The sequence below is a fragment of the Hevea brasiliensis genome, chromosome 3 (assembly GCF_030052815.1).
Source record: "Hevea brasiliensis isolate MT/VB/25A 57/8 chromosome 3, ASM3005281v1, whole genome shotgun sequence".
In the NCBI taxonomy this organism is placed as follows: Eukaryota; Viridiplantae; Streptophyta; class Magnoliopsida; order Malpighiales; family Euphorbiaceae; genus Hevea; species Hevea brasiliensis.
Window position 1 is genome coordinate 3483271 of NC_079495.1, and position 19564 is coordinate 3502834.

Here is a 19564-nt window from a genome sequence, read left to right on the forward strand (position 1 = left end):
CCCTAAAACAGGAAGAAAGGGATCCGTATGGGTATATAACCAAATCAAACTCTAGTCGAGGATACTGAAGCCCATATCCTGCAAGAAGGAAAACAAATGGACGAATTGGACTATTAATTATTTCTTTTAGGCAATGCTATTAATTCGCCAAAGTAAGAAATTAACCTTCAGTTAGTCAATAAGTTAGTACTTATCAGTGCATATACTAAGTTGAAACTAGAAACAAGCAGTTTCAAACTAGGGAAACTAGAGCGCATTTTTAATTTAGATGCAGTCGAGGAAAAACTCACCTCATCCGACTCCTCTTTCTCCTCCACCTTTTTCTTCCTTCTTTGCCTCAGCTGCAGCTGGAGCACCACTACCACCACCAGCACCATTAGTTGCAGCAGCTGCAACAGTAACGCTGCCAGCAGAAGGCACTGATGCCAACTGCTCCCGACCAGCAGCAATAAGTTCTGTTATATCCTTACACTTTACTTCTGAAAGAAGAAATTCAATTCTATCATCCTATGATCCACTCATCAACACCACGATCGAGTCTAATTAACATACCTAGGTAACCTACAGCTACTCAGTGAGTATCCTAAGACCTTTAAGGTAAATATCTTGCACCCAAAGTCATCTCATGCCGACCGGTATTAAATAAGCCAACTGAGCGTATTTAATATTCTGAAGCGCTAAGAACCTATACTCAAGTAGAATCCCGACACAGCTACGGAAATAGTTTCCAAAATAACCGCTACTGGCACCTAGGTATAATAGCAACAACTATCTGTTATAGGAGAGACAGACATGACCTTCCATTAGAGTCTGCATCACTCATTTATGCCCACTTACTCTAACAGGACATACGGCATTCCTTTATTGGTCGAACGATGCTTCCAGGTATAGAACATCCTAAGATCATTTATTCTAGCTTTCACTCTGCCTTAGGCCCTTAGCCTTATTTACTCTCCCCTACCCCACTTGGCCCTTTCCACTCTTCCTTATAGTTGTAGATCACCCATATCGGGTCCATTAAGAATTTAAGATCTCTTCAGTAATTCACAGTGGTCGTCTGTGCTCACCAATGGTCGTCTAGTAGTGCCACTGGTCGTATTAGAGGTTGTAAAAGCATTCCCTCATATATCAATCCACGTGGGACGCGGCATCATCCAAGAGACCTCAGTATCTCAGGAATATCAAGCTCTAAACAGAAGACATGTAAAAAAGGTTTGGCAACATTCACCACATAATAGCCATTTTACTAGTGGAATTCCCAAAAACAAGTCATAAAACAGAACGTAAAGGACCAAAATCACAGAACAAAAGCTGTATCTAATTTCATTACTCATTACGCTAGAAAACACATATTAAATAAAAAATGAACCTTTTAAAGGTGTTCTGGCACAATAAACAATTCCCACGTACAAGTAGATTGTAGAGTCTTATAGTAAAATAATTAAACCAAAAACATAAATAATTAGATTTTAAAATGATAATCTTATTAAAATTAGACATGACAATATATAGCCTTAAAAAAGATAGATAAACACAAATAACGTAAAGTTGTTGAAAAGAAAAAATAACAGCAGATAAATCCTAATAGTCCCAAAAGAATAAGACTTCCTGAAGAATAGGACTTTATTTTAATAGAAATTGACTGGACCAAGAACTCCTAACATTTCCTCCCTTAAACTTATTCCCCATTTTTTTTGGATTTTATAACAAGAATTAGTTTAAGTATGAAACATCACATACACCAAGCTCTTTACGCAGTTTTTGAAATGCCTCCAACTTGAGAGGCTTTGTCAACAAATCAGCAAGTTGATCTCGAGTACCACAAAACATTAAGTTGACAGTTCCTTTCTTAGTAAGATCTCTAAGAAAATGAAATCTTACCCTTATGTGCTTGGAACGACCATGCAGAACTGGATTTTTTGACAACTTAATAGTTGAAGCATTATCACATATAAGCTTGGTTCCTTCTACCTGTAAATGACCGATCTCTTTGAGTATTCTTCTCATCCAAACAGCTTGACATGCACATGCAGCAGCGACAACAAACTCCGCTTCTGTAGTTGATAAGGTGACTATAGGTTGCTTTCTAGATGACCATGCCACTGCTCCTTCACTCATCATAAACACATAGCCTGAAGTACTTTTGCTGTCTTCCATATCGTCGGCATAGTCACTATCAATAAAACCAATCAACTCACTAATTCCTCCCCAATTCCGAGAAAGAACCTCATCTGACCCAGATCAGTCATATCAAACTCCTTTTTCATAGAACATTTAAATTCTCCCAACAATATTTAATCATTGCTAGTAAACAAAAGATCATCAACATAAATGCCTACAATAAGAATGTTACCTTTCTTCCTTTTAACAAAGAGCGTATGCTCACTAGAACTATTTTCAAATCCTTCTTTGATGAAGTAGGATTCAATTTGGCTAAACCAGGCTCTAGGTGTCTGTTTTAACCCATAGAGTGCTTTGTTGAGCTTGTACACCATTTGTTCACTCCCCTTTTTTTCATAGCCTTTCAGTTGTTCTACAAAGACATCTTCTTTCAATTCTCCATGTAGAAAAGCTGATTTTACATCTAACTGATAAAGTTTCCAGCCTTTCTGAGCTGCAAAAGCTATGATCATCCTTACAGTATCCATTCTGGCCACAGGCGCGAAAACTTCAGTGTAATCAATTCCATGCTCTTGTGTGTAGCCTTTCACCACCAACCTCGCCTTGTATTTATCAACCTCTCCAAGCTCATTTAGCTTAGTTTTATAAATCCATTTTACTCCTATTTTCTTTGCACCAGCGGGTAGAACTACTAAGTGCCAAGTCTGATTTTTTTCAATGGATTTAATCTCCTCATCCATAGCCAATCTCCACTTTGAGCTTTTGACTGCTTCCTCAAAGTTTACAGGATCTAAAATCGTCAAATAAGCCATGTTAATATCATCTTCTTCAGACAAACCTTCACCGGAAACATAATCAGTTGACCATATAGGTGGACGTCGACTTCTGCCCTCTCTTATATCCAAATTTGGTTCGATTTCAGCAGCAGGTGTTGCATCGATAGCTGCAGGTTCAGCAGCAGCTTCAATTTCACCATCTGGATTAATCGATGAAGCTGAAACTGTGTGTTGTTCAGTGTCTTCTTCTTTTGCGGCTGAAATTTCAATACTTTCTCCCCAATCTAAATCAGCTTCATCTTCAAAATTTTCCCAATCCCATTCACGATCCTCATCAAAAATTACATCACGGCTCACTATGATTTTTTTTTGTAATAGGATCAAACATTCTGTACCCTTTGGATTCACCACTGATTCCAAATAAAACACAGTTTACACTTTTGTCTTCTAGTTTTTTTCTCTTAGCATCTGGAATATGAACATATCCCACACATCCGAAAACTCGAAAATAGTCAACTGATGGTTTTCCTCCACTCCAAGCCTCTTCTGGTGTCATATCCTTTACTGCAAGTGTCGGTGATCGATTCAAGACATGATTCGCCCACATGACAGCTTCAGGCCAGAATTTCTTAGGTACTTTCTTTTCTGTTAACATAGCTCTTACCAAGTTCATCATCAGATTTATTTTTATGCTCAGCTACTCCGTTTTGTTGTGGAGTATAAGCTGTGGTCAGTTGTCTATTCACTCCATGTTGCTTGCAAAAGTCATTAAATTCTGCAGAATTGAATTCCTCTCCTCTATCTGTTCTTAGGCATTTTATGGGCATTCCAATTTCTTTTTCCACCAAAATTTTGAAACATTTAAAATGGTAAAATGTTTCTGATTTTTCTGGGAGAAAGTACATCCATGCCTTTCTAGAAAAATCATCTATAAAACATAGCAAGTACCTTTTTTCGCTGCTTGAAGGCGGTGTAATAGGACCACATAGATCCGCATGAACAAGACCCAATTTTTCAGTTGCTCTCCACTGACTTCTTTTTGGAATGGGAGTCCGATGTTGTTTGCCCTTCATACATGCTTCGCAAGTGATGCTTTGATCAACAATTTGCGGCAAACCTTCCACCATGTTTTTATGTTGCAAGATACGAAGGCCTTTGTAGCTGAGATGGCCATAATGATAGTGCCAGAGTATTGACTGATCCGAATTTGAAACTTGGAGGCATCTCCCTTCATGTGTTGTGATTGATGACTCTGTAAGCAAAATGAACATCCGGTTTGCACTCATAATTGATTCTGCCATTTTCCCTTTTTGTGGATGATAAATACTGCATACTCCATTTTTGAACAGCACTGCTACTCCCTTTTCTTGAAGTTGTCCAACACTCAAAAGATTATTTTTGAGTTCAGGTGCCCAATATACTTCTCCAATGGTGTAACAATTTCCCTGTAAAATCAATTTCACAGTACCTTTTCCAGACACTTTCATTCTTGTATTATTTCCAAGCTTGACACTATGAGTGAAAGTTGTGTCTAAGCTTGAAAACATACTTTTATTACCACACATGTGATTTGAGCAACCCGAGTCTAAGAACCATGCGTCACTTCTTTTTGCTTCATGGAGTTCTACATAGGCCATTAGCAGCAACTCATCTTCTTCGTCGAGCTCGGCATAATTTGCTTCATTTTTCCACTTTGGACATTCATACTGAAAATGTCCTAAGTCGTGACACTTATAACATTCAACAGTTGCTTTGTTGAAATTTGTTCTCCCTCTTCCACGCCCTCTTCCTCTGTAAGTTCCTCTTCCTCTGTTATTTGTACTTGATCGACCTACAACATTCAGCACTTGATCCTCATCATTGTTGCTAGAACGTCGAAATTTCTGTTCATACACCACTAATGAACTCTGTAACTCATCAATGGACATAGTATCAGTATCCTTTGATTCTTCGATGGACACTACAACATATGTAAATTTGTCAGTTAGAGTGCGTAGGATTTTCTCTACAATTTTCTTGTCTGGCATTTCTTCTCCATTGCTCCTCATCTTATTGGAGACCATCATTACTCTTGCAAAGTAATCAGTGATGGTTTCATCCTTCTTCATCTCTAGAACCTCAAACTCTCTCCTTAGTGCATTAAGAAGAGATTTCTTCACCTTTAGATTCCCACCAAACTTCCGTTTCAGTGAGTCCCAAACACTCTTGGCTGTGCGACGGTCCAAGATTTGCTCAAAGACAGTTCGATCAATCGCTTGAAAGAGGTAATGCTTGACTTGGTGATCTTTGAGTCTAGCATCATCGAACTGCTCCCGTTGTGCCTCAGTTAGTATCGTTCCTTCTATTGGTTCTGTAAAACCAATTTCCACTAAACTCCACGCACTTTGCTCTAAGCAAATTTTCCATCAGTTCACTCCAATGATCATAGTGACCGTCGAAGTGAGGAATTTTTGTTAGAGTTTTATCTTCACTCATACTCTGTGTTTGATCACTCAAAGATTGCTACTTCCCTTTTTTCCAAAACCCAGTGGGGGCTCTGATACCAATTGTAGAGTCTTACAGTAAAATAACTAAACCAGAAACATAAACAATTGGATTTCAAAGTGATAATCTTATTGAAATTAGACATGGCAATATATAGCCTTACAAAAGATAGATAAACACAAATAACGTAAAGTTGTTGAAAAGAAAAAATAACAGCAGATAAATCCTAACAGTCCCAAAAGAATAGGACTTCCTGAAGAATAGGACTTTATTTTAACAGAAATTGACTGGACCAAGAACTCCTAACATAGATGTCAATGCATGTGAATTTTAAACTAATGACATTGAAGAGAGGGAGATAAGGTACCAGTGCTGAGGATATCTTTGATATGCTCAGCAGAGGGGGAGGTGTTGCCTCCCAACACGGCCAGCAAATATGCAGCAACCATCTTCATCTCTGCTTGTATACAACAAATAGCACACAAAAGGACAATTTAATTCAGTATCAACTGAAAATCTAGGGAGAGAGAGAGAGAGAAGAACACTGGAAGCTCTGGATCTGCAGCAGTGGGAGGAGAGATCAACAACTGAATTGCAATCTGCAATTTTAAGAGAATATATGGAGCTAGGGTTTTAATTGGACCGGACTCCAGAGAGTGTGTAAAGAGGGTTAGTGGTCCGTTGGAGCAAATTCAAGTTATCCTTAATCAAATTCCTTTCAAATTCAATTATTATTATCTAAAATATTTGAATTTATTTTATTTTTTATATTTTAATTAATAATTTACATAAAAAAATAATTATATTAATAATTTATATTTAAAAAATTTAATAATTTTATAAAATATTTTAATTTTATTTATAAAAATAAAAAATATAAAAATTGATAAATATTATAATAAAAAGTATATATTTCATATTTAATTAAATATTTATATAAATAAATTTATATAACATATATTTAATATGTAAAATTCAAATTTAAACTAAACTTATAGATATTAAATTTTAAACTCGAATCAATTATAGGTATTAAATTTTAAACTCAAATTCGTATCTAACTCGATTATATATTTTTTAAATTCGTCTTATTATGATTTCAACGGTATATATAAAAACTCGACTCATTATCATCTTTAGTGCCGGCACGAGGACATACAGGCGCAGGAAAACTTGAAGTCCCTCCTCCTTAACCACTGACCTTGCGGCAAAACTAAAAAGTCTATAATAACTCAGCCCTGGAAGCAAAAGAGGAAAATCCACTCTTGGAGGTCAGGAGAAGACTATCCCCTGCTCCAAAGGAGTAGGCCGAATATTCAGCAAAGAAATGCATGGAGCGCAGAAAACAAAAGTAAAGAAAGAGTTTTCTCTCTCTGAAGAATTAGAGAGATACAACTCTCTCTTTGAAAGAATATCCCATTAGGAAAATATATATTGAAAACATCTTCTACCCTATATAAATTTATGAGTCTATAAAAATATATTGAAAAAATTCAATATATGGGCTAATGAAATTTTCAGAATTTTGATATTTTTTTCTCAATTTTATTAATTTAATTCAAAGATTAACAATTTTATTTTAATTATATTTGATATATTTAGAGTGTGAATGGCTTAGAAATTGGAGATAATAGTGAAAAGGAAAGGGCAATGAGATTAAGAATGACTTTTGGTTGCCTGCTACTATGCAGGCAATTCTTGAAATATATTGGAGGATCTGGTTTTGTTTGCATATTACAACTTTTGTAAAATGAAGAAGAGCAATTGAGCACCACAAATTCTTTTGATTCTTCAGCAATGATTGATTAATTAATCATATATATCTTAATTTAATATATATATATATATACTGAACAGCCAAGCAGCTATGTTCATTGATAAACAAAAACAATCAATTGCATAACTGTCATGGCCACCTTTAATCCTTTTCAAAGTGAAAATGACAAATTTCTTAAGTTTTTTTCTGCCAATATAGATAATCGTCATGAGTTGTGGAAAAATCATTCACGTTAGGGCCGAGCAAAATTCAGTTCAAATTAAAAAATCGAATCGAATCGAATTAATTCGGTTTAATCGATTCGGTTTTAAAATTTAATCGATTCGGTTCGGTTCAGTTTTAATTTATAAAAATTTTAGTTATTATCGAGTTAATTCAGTTCAATTGGTTCGGTTTTAAAATTTAATCAGTTCGGTTCGATTTTAATTTATAAAAATTTTAGTTATTTCTGTTCGGTTTGATTTTGAAGAGAAAAAAATCTATTAAACCGAACCGAATAGTGATTTATATAGTCAAATCGAACCGAATCTATTTTTGAATTAATTTATTTTTAAGGAAAATTTATGAATTATATTTAATTTTACATATATTAATTGTTTTATTTCATTGATTAATGGTTATTAGGTTCAAACTAAAGTTAAAATTAGACCAAATAACTTGAAAATCAAGTCTAAATTAAAAAATTAATCAAAAATCAAACCGATCAATTTAAATCGAACCGAACTGAAATAAAATGGTTCGATTCGATTCAGTTTTTCACCAATTTCAGTTTGGTTCGGTTTCTAAAATTAACGATTCGATTTTTATAATTTAATTCGATTCGATTTAATTCGGTTTGAATCGATTGCTCACCCCTAATCCACATAAGCTTTCTACCTTAAAAAAAAAAAAAAACTTAGATATTAAGTTCAGCAGGTTAATTCAATTGATATTGATGAAAGTTCTATTCCTTTTATCAATTAATGCTTAATTTTATTGAAAAGTATTATATTATTATTTATTATAAATACATTAGATTGATATAAAAAAATATATATTCTTAAAATTATTTAAAAAATAGATTTAAATTTAATTTTAATGTATAAAAGTTAATTAAAAATAATTCTAACTATACGTAAAAAAAAAAAAAATTCATGCCATTAATAATTGGGTGGTTTTGAGTGGAGAGAATCACAGTGGAGAGTGAGTCAGATACTTTGATTCTCATAAAACAATTTCTTCTTCAAAACAAGTGGGCCCTTAATAATAATTGCATTACACAAATCAAGAGTCAATAGAGAAGACCTTCCTTTTCAAGTCCCTATGCAAGAGTTGTTTGCTATTATGCCCATCGCACAAATTCACGTGGTGACTTTTTCATTAATAGAAAAAACTAAAAAAAAATTATATAATTTCACGTATTCATATAAACAAATTGTAATTTAATTTTTATTAATTTAATATTTTATATTTTTTTTTATTAATAAATATAATTTAAACTTTTAATTATTATAAAATAATACTGATATATCAATAGGTTTGCCACATAAAAACACGTGAATAAGTCTGTTATCTATTATCGCGTCAATGTCATTTAATAATAATTAATAATTTTAATTATATTTATTAATAAAAAAATATATGATATTAAATTTAACTCAAAATTACATAATATTTTTTTATGTAATTTTTTTCAATTAAATTTATATGCAAAGTGTTGCATATATTTATAACTAATGTTAACAAATCTTTAGTTCTATACTTTTTTTTTATACAAAATGTTTTTTTTTTATCATTGCTTCAATTTTATTTTAATTATATATTAATATTTCAGTATGTATTTAGTATTTACAAAATTTAAATGAATGATTCCCATTTTCTAAAAAAGAAAAAGTGAGAAGGAAAATAAGATAAAAAAGTATTTTCTTTAATAATTTGAATAATAAGCTAATAGGTTAATTATGAAGGAAAACCATTAATTTTTTATTCTATATTCAACTTTTAATGCATTAATTTAGTTGTTCAAGATATTTGATTTAGTTATTGAATAAAAAAATATTTATTGGGTTTTTTAAATATTTAGGAAAAATCATTGTTATTATCTAAAAATTATTTTCAATAATACGATTTTAATTATTTTTAGTAATATTTAAAATAATATTTTGTCTAAAAAAATTACTTTTTAGCCATAAAAATTCAATACCAAAGGAAATTTAATGTGAAGTCAAAGCATTATGAATGTGATCATTGCATTTTTGTGCTGTATTTGCTAAATTAGTAATGGATCAATTTATGAGTGCTAGGTGAGGTAGACATCTACTTATAATTTAAATTTATTCATTTTTTAAATTAAATTTATATATATTTTTATTTATTAATTTATAATATTAAAATCATTTTTAAAGTTGGAAAATTTTATAATTCTAATTTTAAAATTGAAATTTTTATTAGAGGTATTAATTAAATTGGTAATGATTGAGGTTGGCAGGGCACCACTTTTGCCCTTTCTACAGACCAATCTAATGAAAAAGTGATGAACATGTGATTCACAGACATCTGCTTCCCTATGGACTCTGCCATCCCACTTCCTTAGAAATATATAGAGATGAAATTGTAATTCACTCTTAAAATTAATTAATTATTGGCCAATTAATTCACTTGAATTTTTTTTTTGTTTATTTGAGTAATTTTTTAATAAAATTTTAATTTATAATATTTACTTTTAAAATTAATTGCATAAAATATTAAATACTTCGATAATAAATTTTTAATAATATATAATTAAAACATGAAAATATATAAAATATTAATTTATTAATGATATTTTTATATAATAACTTTTAAAAAATATGTATATGTATATGAATATTTTGAAATTTGTTCATGATTTCAGTTAATTAATGATTTCTAAAATTAAAAATCATAACGGTATGTATAAATTTAATTAATCAATTTCTTCGATTTAACTTTATGGATTTTAATTTGTTTGCCATGATTATAAAAATGCTGGCCTGGTTTAAAATAATCCTAATATGTTAAATTTTTTCTAAATTTTATTAATAAAATATTATTATTTTTTTAAAAAATATAATTTAAATTATTTAAAAATCAAATTGTATTATAATTAAAATTTAATTTATTGATTTACTAATGAATAAATGATTAAGTTATGAGATTTTGAATATGAACCTCCATTAAAGTTTAAATAATAAAATTTATTAATTTATTAATAAATTTTAAATAATTAAAATATTATTTTTGAGACAGTAATAGAATTACAATATCTTATATAATAGAATCACGATAATAGAATTATGATATCTTACGATATCTTAGTTAACAATAGACCGCTATATCAATAGGTCAAAAAATATTTTAATTATATAAAATGTTTACAGAAATTGAGATATCATATGACGTTTTAAAAAATTAAAAGTGTTACGAAATTTTTTTGTGAAATTAAATTATGAAATTATATATTACATGGATAAGATTAATACTTAGAAAATAGCATTAAGAAAATATGAAATTAAAAGATAAAATTTAATATTAATAAAATTAAATAATAATATTAATAAATTTTATCACAGTATATTCGAATGGTATTTTGTAAAGTTTCTAGTGGAGTAATGAATAGGAACCAAACCATAACAACGGCACCATTCTTATTCCTTGGTTGATTTTACTCACAGAAAGGAGCGAGTGCATCTCTTCCCCTACAAGAGCGCGTCTCATTCCACTCCGTTAAAATAAATAAATATATTTTTTTTCCCGGGAAACACAGATAGAAAACTAACAGCTACCATATATGTATCGAACTCCCAGAATCCAAACCCACAACGCCCTTTCTCGTTCTCTGGCTTCTTCAAATATGGAGGTTGAAACCCATGCTTCAGCTTCTCCTTTCCCTTACTCTCTTGATAAAATTGACATTTCTCGAGATTTCCTACCTCATGATTCGCCTGACTTGCCGCCTCCGGGGGATGATTCTCGAAAATTCGATGGCCTTCAGTCTTCGGAGTTCCGTGATCGGAAATGTGAGGAATTTGAAATGCCGGTGTTGAATGATGAGGTTGGTGTGATGGATGCCACCGGGAATTCGCCTGTGGTGGAAGTGTCGGGAGGTGCGTGCTCTGACAGTGCGGCTGTGAAGCTGCAGAAGGTGTATCGGAGTTACCGTACCCGGCGCAGGTTAGCTGACTCTGCTGTCGTGGCGGAAGAGCTCTGGTAGGTGTACCAAATGTTGTCCTCTTGTTTCTTTTTTCTCTTTTCTTTTTTTTTTTAATGAATTTTTAATTAAGATTACTTAGTTGGTTTTGTGGTAAATTTAAAGGTGGCAAGCGATAGACTATGCGAGATTGAACCACAGTACAATTTCCTTCTTCAATTTCTTTAAACAAGAAACTGCAGCTTCTAGGTGGAATCGTGTTACGTTGAATGCTTCCAAGGTCAGCTGAAATCCCTTTTTCTTTTGCCTTTTTCGTTCTAATGCTTGTGCATAAAGGTTTGATCACTGTTTAGACATAGAAATATAAAGAAAATGAAGTTTTGAGTTTGATATGAGAGGGGTACTATTTCTGAAAACTGTGACTTTTTTTTTGGGCAGGTGGGTAAGGGATTATCCAAAGATGCCAAAGCTCAAAAATTGGCTTTTCAGCATTGGATTGAAGCTGTAATTACATTTTTTTATGCCACTATTTTTTAAGTTATTTATATTTAATAATAGATTATATGGAGTCTGAATCTGCAATAGTTTTTCAGAAACCTCTTTTTTTTTTTTTAATTTTTTTTATTACCTTCTCAATATGTGATTTCGATGTATAGATTGATCCAAGGCATCGTTATGGGCATAGCTTGCATATGTACTACGAAGAGTGGTGTAAGACAAATTCTGGTCAACCATTTTTTTACTGGTAGGCAGATCTTGCTTTCGTTCCTCTAGAAGTGGAACTTAAGTTCTTTTTATAGTTATTGGAATTCTAGTTAAAAATCCAAACCAGATAAAAACTTTTAATGTCCATCAGCTGTTGCTGAAGGTGTTGGTTTTCTGTTACCCTTTGCAGGTTGGACATAGGAGATGGTAAAGAGCTTGATCTCCAAGAGTGTCCAAGGTCAAAACTGCGGCAACAATGTATTAAGTATCTAGGACCGGTATGTGTTGTTGCCTGTCAACTGCAATTTATTTTATTTATAACTTCAAACATATATCTTATTATAAGATTGCTGAATTTAGTTCCTAATGTGGTGCCTTTTATCTTCATTTACTTCTTCTGCTTCTTTTCAACTTGGTGGCAAATCAGCAAGAGAGAGAGCATTACGAGTATATTGTTATTGAGGGAAAAATTACACACAAAAAAACTGGGAATCTCCTTGATACATCCAATGGACCAAAAGGAGCCAAGTGGATATTTGTTATGAGTACTTCTAAGAGGCTGTATGCTGGTGAGGTATGAGGTCAATTGAACAGGAACACTTCTTGACGTACTTTTCTCTTTTGATTCACTGCTTGTACTTACTCCTGAAATATTGATATATTGTGAATTTCTTCTAGAAAAAGAAAGGAATTTTCCATCATTCAAGCTTCTTGGCTGGGGGGGCGACGTTAGCTGCTGGCAGATTAATGGTAGAGAATGGAACTCTTAAGGTATTGTTTATAAGGGATTATCATCAGCAAAATACTAAAGTGAAAAGTCAGAAGCAGCACCATATGGGCATTGAATTTCTTTAAATCTATTGATTTCCAGTATCACATGGATTAGGATTGATTCCTACTTTAAGAATCCCATGGAAGACCTATTATTCAAGCTATCCTTTTAAAACTTCATACAGCTAATATGTGAATAGTTGATATACCAGTTGTGAATTGATTCTTGAATTTGTAAACCAATTTTCAAAATTTTATTTCTGAATATCAAGTTAATCCTTACTAGGATTTGATAACAATTTCAAACTCCGTGATGTGTGTTCAGAATCTCAGGGTACTTTGTTTCAGATAGTATACAGTTACTGCAGCCTTGGCCCCAGTACATGCTGAGTGAAACTGAGACATATTGGCAAGCTGTTGAGTGTTTTTTGGATAATGACAAAATTTAGTTCCAAAGATGGCTTCTGGCTTATTTGGCATGCTTTTTGCGCCTTTTAAATGTTTGAGAAAACTTCAATTGTATCCATTGCCGCAATAGTGATTGTATTCCCTCCTCACACTGAATGTGAATATGCCTGGCACCTCTTTAGGAAATTGAAAAATGCATGATCTGAAATAGAGGCGGTGAAATGTCCATGATCTGTCTGTATTCTTGCAATGCACACAATTAATATCAATTGTATTCTTATTTTTTCATTACTAAAAAGTACTTGTATTGAGGGAGCACTGGGCACCAATTGGAAAAGAAATCACCATATGAGAATGTGTGCCTATTAAATGTTCAAAACTTTAGAGCTTTAGTTGAACAACTTCATTTCATTACCCTGCCAAACTCACTGGAATTTATATCGCAGTCCATTTCTCCATATAGTGGACACTACCGGCCGACTGAAGATAGCTTTGACAGCTTTTTATCCCTTCTCCAGGAGAATGGTGTGAACCTTTATGAAGTCCAGGTAGCTATCTTGTCTCACTATGGTTTCTGAAATGTAAGGACATGAAAAAAACAAAGAGGGAAAATTCTGGCTAGTGGAACACCAATATAGTCCACTGGTTGTATAAGTGATTGGTCAAGATCCTGTCAGTAATCTTTGATGGCTTGGACTCTGGGCTTTTGAATTTTTATCTCAGTGGCATTTTCCTGATAGTGGCCTGAAAATTCATTGTGAAAATGTAAACCACAAACATTTCCTGATGAAATGCCTTTGCATCTCTTGTTTTCAGATAAAAAAGGCCAGTGAAGATTCTGATGTCTATGATGATGGCAAATTCAGTGCAAGTAGGACAATGGTTGAAGTGTTGAGCAGTTTGAAGCCTCTGAAACCTGATATTCTCAATGAAGAGAAGAATTCTACTTCAGAACGGTCAGAAGTTGCACAAACTGAAAGCAAAGGTGAATACAAAAGGACTTTATCTGGTGGTCTTCGAAGCCCAAGAGCTGAAATACCAAAGACAGCAATCTTGCACAGAATCAATTCTAAGAAGGCAGCAAAATCTTACCAATTGGGGCATCAACTTTCTCTCAAGTGGTCAACAGGAGCTGGGCCAAGAATCGGGTGCGTTGCTGACTACCCCGTTGAAGTTAGGCTACAAGCATTGGAATTTGTTAACCTATCTCCAAGCCTTCCGCCCACTCCATCTTCCTACAGGCGGATCGCTGGTCTCGCATCACCTACAGCTCAACCCACAACCGATGTCCCTAATGGTGATGGGACTTCTCATAATTAAATTTCCTTCTAATGCTTTTAGCCTAGTGGATACTTAAGTGAATGTAAATAGCTAGCATGTTCTTTGTGTCACTTCAGCCTTTCTGGAATGCTAATAACATCAATCTTAGTTGCATCCGATTGCGTTTCATAATTACTAGATTGCTTTTTAATCCACTTACTTGAAACATCTGCCATGGTTGTCAAGAATCAAGATTTTGGTGCTCAGGTAGACAATGTGATTTTACTCTAAAGTCATAATGTCAACTTCCTGCCTCAGTCACATGTTGCTTTTCAATGGAAATGACAAACATATCAAAAGGTCAAAACATACTTGATTTTGTGGATGAATTTATCCAGGCATGAGGATTTGATTTTTCAAAGTTAGAAAAGCGCTTCCCTTTTCATACACTTATTGCTGAGACCTTTTGTTTTGCCCTTTCCCCTGTAAGAAGTTCTGTTATCATGAGTTTTTCAGCTCTTTCACTGCTTATTAATTATACAAGGAGTTTAAAATTTGAATATAATTATAATATTTTTCATAGATCATTTTACTTCTAAGATAATTAAACGGGCTCAGAAGAATAGAAAAAATAGTGTATAAATTATTTGATACACCCAACCGATTAGAAATTAAGAAATCATATATAATCATATTTTATAGTGGGATCTATCATATTTTATTGTAGAGTTCACCATTTTAATGATATGTCAGTTATTTATTGAATGGTTTCCAAGTAATTAGGCCTGAATTGTGATTTCATTCAAAAAAATCTGTTGTGCATTCAAATGAAATATTTTATAAGATTTACAGTTAGACTGATAGAATCAATATAAATGTCGTAAATTTTGAGAAAAATCTATTGAGATTAGGATTTGAAAGGTTCACATGGATTATAATTTGTTATTTTCATCCCAGGAACATTACTTCTGCCCTTCAATAGGGCCAACGGTCTACTGAAACCATAGGAAAATGGATCCCATTTTCATATGAGACACGCATTATGATTCACCATTGAAAAGAACAAGAATTCAGATAACACTTTGTCAATTAAGAATCACCATTACAAGCCAAAAGCAACACACTGATGTAACAAAGTAGAAGATGTTTTATTGTTTATAACTACATATATGAGATAGCTTATGAGATTCCTTATGTCGATTTGGCGATATGGTAGCTACCCTGCTGCTGCTGATTGCTCTTAATGGCTAAGATACTTTTCTCTAGCTGTAACACCAAAAACGACCCAGTGATAAACACAGATAAAGAATATTGTCATGAGAAATAGGGTATGCTAGGAACTGGAAAGAGCATGGTTTAGAATTAGTAGTAATACAGCTTCAAATGGAAAGAAAAGAAAAACTGATAGCAGCAAGAAATTGACAGATGAAGGTTTTCTTTTCTGGGAAAATTATTAAGTAGCTCCCCAGGAAACATAGTGATTGATCCCAACGGTAGGATCCACAGGTGGGTCCCATGCTGTTTGAGCTCTAGGACCAGAACCACTTAATAATTTCTCATGTTTTTAGAGTTAATCATGTAGGGTAACAGGTAAACACTAATAATGCCCTCTCAGGCAACAGAAAAGAACAAAGAAACTTAAATCAAATCAACATTACCAGAAAATTTTCCATGTTATTGCTATTCCTATATATATATATATCCTTCAAAAATTTAATAATCATTAAAGAAGGGTCTTTTATTACCTGAATTAAGGTCTCAAATTTGCCTCCAAGAATGCAATATTCGCGTGTGATTATGTTTAAAGCTTTGAGGCACCTGTAAGGACATTTTTAGTGTTAACACTAACAGAGTAGAGGCGTACATATATATTCAAAACAATGCAGTGCTTACTACTTAATAGCTAATTAACCTCTATTCTGAGTTCTTACCCTCCCTTGTTTTTTTCATCGAAAGCTTGTTGAAGATCAGCACAAGCAAGTTTCAGCCTGTGTGCTCCAATGCTGCACGGCGATCAAACAAGAGAAATTAAAAATATTTAATGCCAAATTCAACAGATGATGAAAGCAAATGATGAAACATGTTCAGGTCATTGATTAATTAATTAATTACCTTGAGCTACTTCCTTTCAGCTGATGAACACATGATTCCAACTTGGAGAAGTCCACATTTTGTTGAGTCCTGAAAGTTAAAATGATATTCTCATCAAGAATTAAGGGAAAAAAAAAAAAAAAAAAACTAATAAGTGGTTTACTAAGAAAAGCCTAAAAACCCTAATAAATGGTTCTAAAACCCTAATGTACAGATCAAGTTTCTGAGATTACATATATTTGTTCAATTCTGTTATAATTCTTTCAGCATCATTGCAGAAGGAGGTGATCACTTCAGCAATAAAATTGGGATTGGTTTCGTCTTGCAAGGCTTGAATTTGAATAAATTGTCCATCCAGCAGTCCCTACAAAATACACTACAAAATTAACCTAGAAAATTAAAATATATTAATTAATAATGAAGAAAAATAAAGGAAAACAGAATCCAACTGGGTTACCACAAGCAAAATTCCAATTTCCAAATGATGACAATTAAACAAATTTCTAAAATCACTATAGAACAAGGTCACATGCATCTCATTTGACAAGTCCCACAAAAACCCAAAAATAAAAAAAGATAAAAAAAAAAAAATCCTCAAATGTCTCTCTCTATATATATATATATACCTCATCAAACATAGATTGTACAAAGGCAGTGAGCTGTGCTTTGAGAGCAAGCAGTGCCATTAATTCAACCTGAAAATATGGTGTTTTGAAAAGGGAGAGAGAAGTGAAGCGTGGATTAAGGGAGAAGATCAGGTGGGTTGCCTTTTATATATGGCAGAGAAGTGCACATAACCCATGAAGTGTGATCCATTTTATTCATGCAAAAGCAGCAGTCAAATGGGCTCTAAGATTCCTAAATTGGCATGCATTGTTTGCCGACGTACACTTTTGTTTACCATTTGTGTGTAGTCCTTCTCTCTTTCCAACATCTCTCAATTTTTTCTTCCTTTTTCTCCCCGGATTTGGTGGTCATAGATTTTCTTTTTTTCTTTTTAAAGTGAGAAAAATACTAGGGAAAAACTAATTTCTCGATTATTTTAACACCAATTATTCCAACCTCAAATGGGGCAAAATAGTTTCAAATTTCCTCTCCATAAACTACGAAGGTTTAGAAAGCACCAAGACAAAACCATATCATGGAGATCACAGCCATGTTTTCTGGTTCCCTGCCGACCTAAAAATCAATTCACAAATGTTGCCTTGTCCATCACCTTGTATACTTGAGCACCATCAAGTGTCTTTGTGTGTTATAATTGGGACTATTGCTTATTCATGGGTCCTTCAAGACTCACGAGTCATCATTCTTGGTGCTGCCAACTCTCCTATTCTATGGGCTGGCCACGGCTCACAATCAGCCCGAACTGGCAGTTCGATGGACTGGCCAATTCTTGCTAAATTTAATTATGGATCCAGCCCAGTCAAATTCAGTTCCAATTTCCGTTATTTTTTTCTTTTTTTAAATATTTAATTTAACATTAATTTAATCAAATTACATTTTCAAATTTAATTAAGTGTTGTAATTATGTTATGGTAAAAATTGTTCTAATTATATTAATTTTGTCTAATTTTACCTATTACGTTAACTACATTATTTCCTTTTTTTTTTCTTCAATTATGTTATTTTTTTTATTTATGTCAATTTATTTTATTTCTTTTTCAATTTTCTTAATTTCTAATATTTATATTAATTGCATTAATTTTATCTTTTCAATTAAAATATATATTTTTTATTTTTTTTTTCAAATTTACTTGTTTTTGTTATAATTATAATTAATCAAATTTTTTATTAAATAATTGGGTTAAATTTCTTTCATATTATATTGCAATTTACAACCAATAAAAAAAAAATAATAATGCAATTTTGATTTGATCTAGCATTATAAATCGGTTAAGCTGATATTTTTCATTTTTGAACTTCATACCAATAAAAAAAAAAAAACTCTACAAATAATATAAATGTACGGACAGTTATAAATTTAAACTAATAATTTTAAATATTTTAAACTAAAGATAAGTTTGTTAACATATTATTTTTATTGTTTTTTAAATTAATAATTAATATAATTTTATATTTGATAGATAATATAATGATATATAATATTTTTTAAAATTTGAAAAAAAAGTTTGTTAGCATATTATTTTATTTTTTAAATTATATTAATTTAATTCATTAAATGTCATTTAATTTTTAAAATTTGAAATAAGTTTGTTAGCAGATTATTTTTTAAATTATATTAATTTAATCTATTAAAATGCTACAGTAATTGTCACAGCCCAAAATTCTGAATCGTGATAATGTATAATTTAAGTATTCTTAAATCATGCAAGCCTTATCAGAGTATCTTGAATGAATATATTGTCACTTACTAATCCCAAAAAATAGACAAAATCCAAATAAATAAAATGCCGAATAAATATCATAAATATCTCATAAGTAAACTGCGAAGTCTCTATAAATTTCAAATAAAAACTTAAACTGTTCAATAAACTAAACTAATTATTAACCTAATAAAATATAAATTCGGACATAAAGATTATCCCTCTTCAGAAAATAGATTGAATATTTGGATCAGCTGCAGCATTGTACTGATCTGAAATAGATAACAGACAGAGAAAACATAGTTTGAGCTAAATGCTCAGTGAATGATAATTATAGCATACAACGGAATAGGAACAAGCAGATGCTTGATTAATTTCACAATAAATTGTCTATTCAATAAAATAATGCTCATACTGTCAAAATCATTAATAAAATAATTTCATAAAACATATATATAAAAGAAATTCATTCAATAAAAATTTTATGGTACAGTGAACCAGAGTGATGATACCCCACATCACCAAAGGCCAGATGTAAACGATGATATTAGATACCTTCCTTCTCCTTCACATAAATAATATATATTTCAAGAGATGAGAGCAAAGTTTAGCAGAAATAGATGATTATGGTATATATATTTCAAGAGTTATATTATGTATGAAAATAATTATATTAAATTATTATTAATTAATTAAAATA

At 32.0% G+C, this 19564-nt stretch overlaps 2 protein-coding genes across 2 annotated transcripts; one reads left to right on the plus strand and one right to left on the minus strand.

The window, feature by feature from the left end:
• The first annotated feature begins 10895 nt into the window (after positions 1-10895).
• On the plus strand, positions 10896-14623 carry LOC110646617 (IQ domain-containing protein IQM3). The gene is made up of 9 exons (XM_021800113.2): positions 10896-11364; positions 11471-11585; positions 11744-11809; positions 11962-12050; positions 12201-12288; positions 12438-12584; positions 12689-12781; positions 13636-13737; positions 14006-14623. The coding sequence occupies exons 1-9, from the start codon at positions 10946-10948 to the stop codon at positions 14507-14509; spliced, it is 1623 nt and encodes a 540-aa protein (XP_021655805.2). The 5' UTR covers positions 10896-10945; the 3' UTR covers positions 14510-14623.
• Positions 14624-15518: 895 nt separating this feature from the next.
• LOC110646623 (histidine-containing phosphotransfer protein 1) lies at positions 15519-17335 on the minus strand. The gene is made up of 6 exons (XM_021800123.2): positions 17167-17335; positions 16774-16904; positions 16562-16630; positions 16381-16452; positions 16195-16267; positions 15519-15715 (listed from the first exon to the last, which is right to left on the minus strand). The coding sequence occupies exons 1-6, from the start codon at positions 17224-17226 to the stop codon at positions 15641-15643; spliced, it is 480 nt and encodes a 159-aa protein (XP_021655815.2). The 5' UTR covers positions 17227-17335; the 3' UTR covers positions 15519-15640.
• Between the last annotated feature and the right edge of the window lie 2229 nt (positions 17336-19564).

Bases quoted from the DNA above. Each gene is read 5' to 3' on its own strand.
- LOC110646617 (XM_021800113.2), top strand. From the start codon at position 10,946: ATGTATCGAACTCCCAGAATCCAAACCCACAACGCCCTTTCTCGTTCT. The intron at 11,586-11,743 runs GTCAGCTGAAAT...TTTTTTGGGCAG, and splicing joins TTACGTTGAATGCTTCCAAG to GTGGGTAAGGGATTATCCAA. The intron at 12,289-12,437 runs GTATGTGTTGTT...GTGGCAAATCAG, and splicing joins GTATTAAGTATCTAGGACCG to CAAGAGAGAGAGCATTACGA.
- LOC110646623 (XM_021800123.2), bottom strand. From the start codon at position 17,226: ATGGCACTGCTTGCTCTCAAAGCACAGCTCACTGCCTTTGTACAATCT. The intron at 16,453-16,561 runs GTAATTAATTAA...ATCGCCGTGCAG, and splicing joins CTGAAAGGAAGTAGCTCAAG to CATTGGAGCACACAGGCTGA. The intron at 16,268-16,380 runs GTAAGAACTCAG...ATGTCCTTACAG, and splicing joins GATGAAAAAAACAAGGGAGG to GTGCCTCAAAGCTTTAAACA.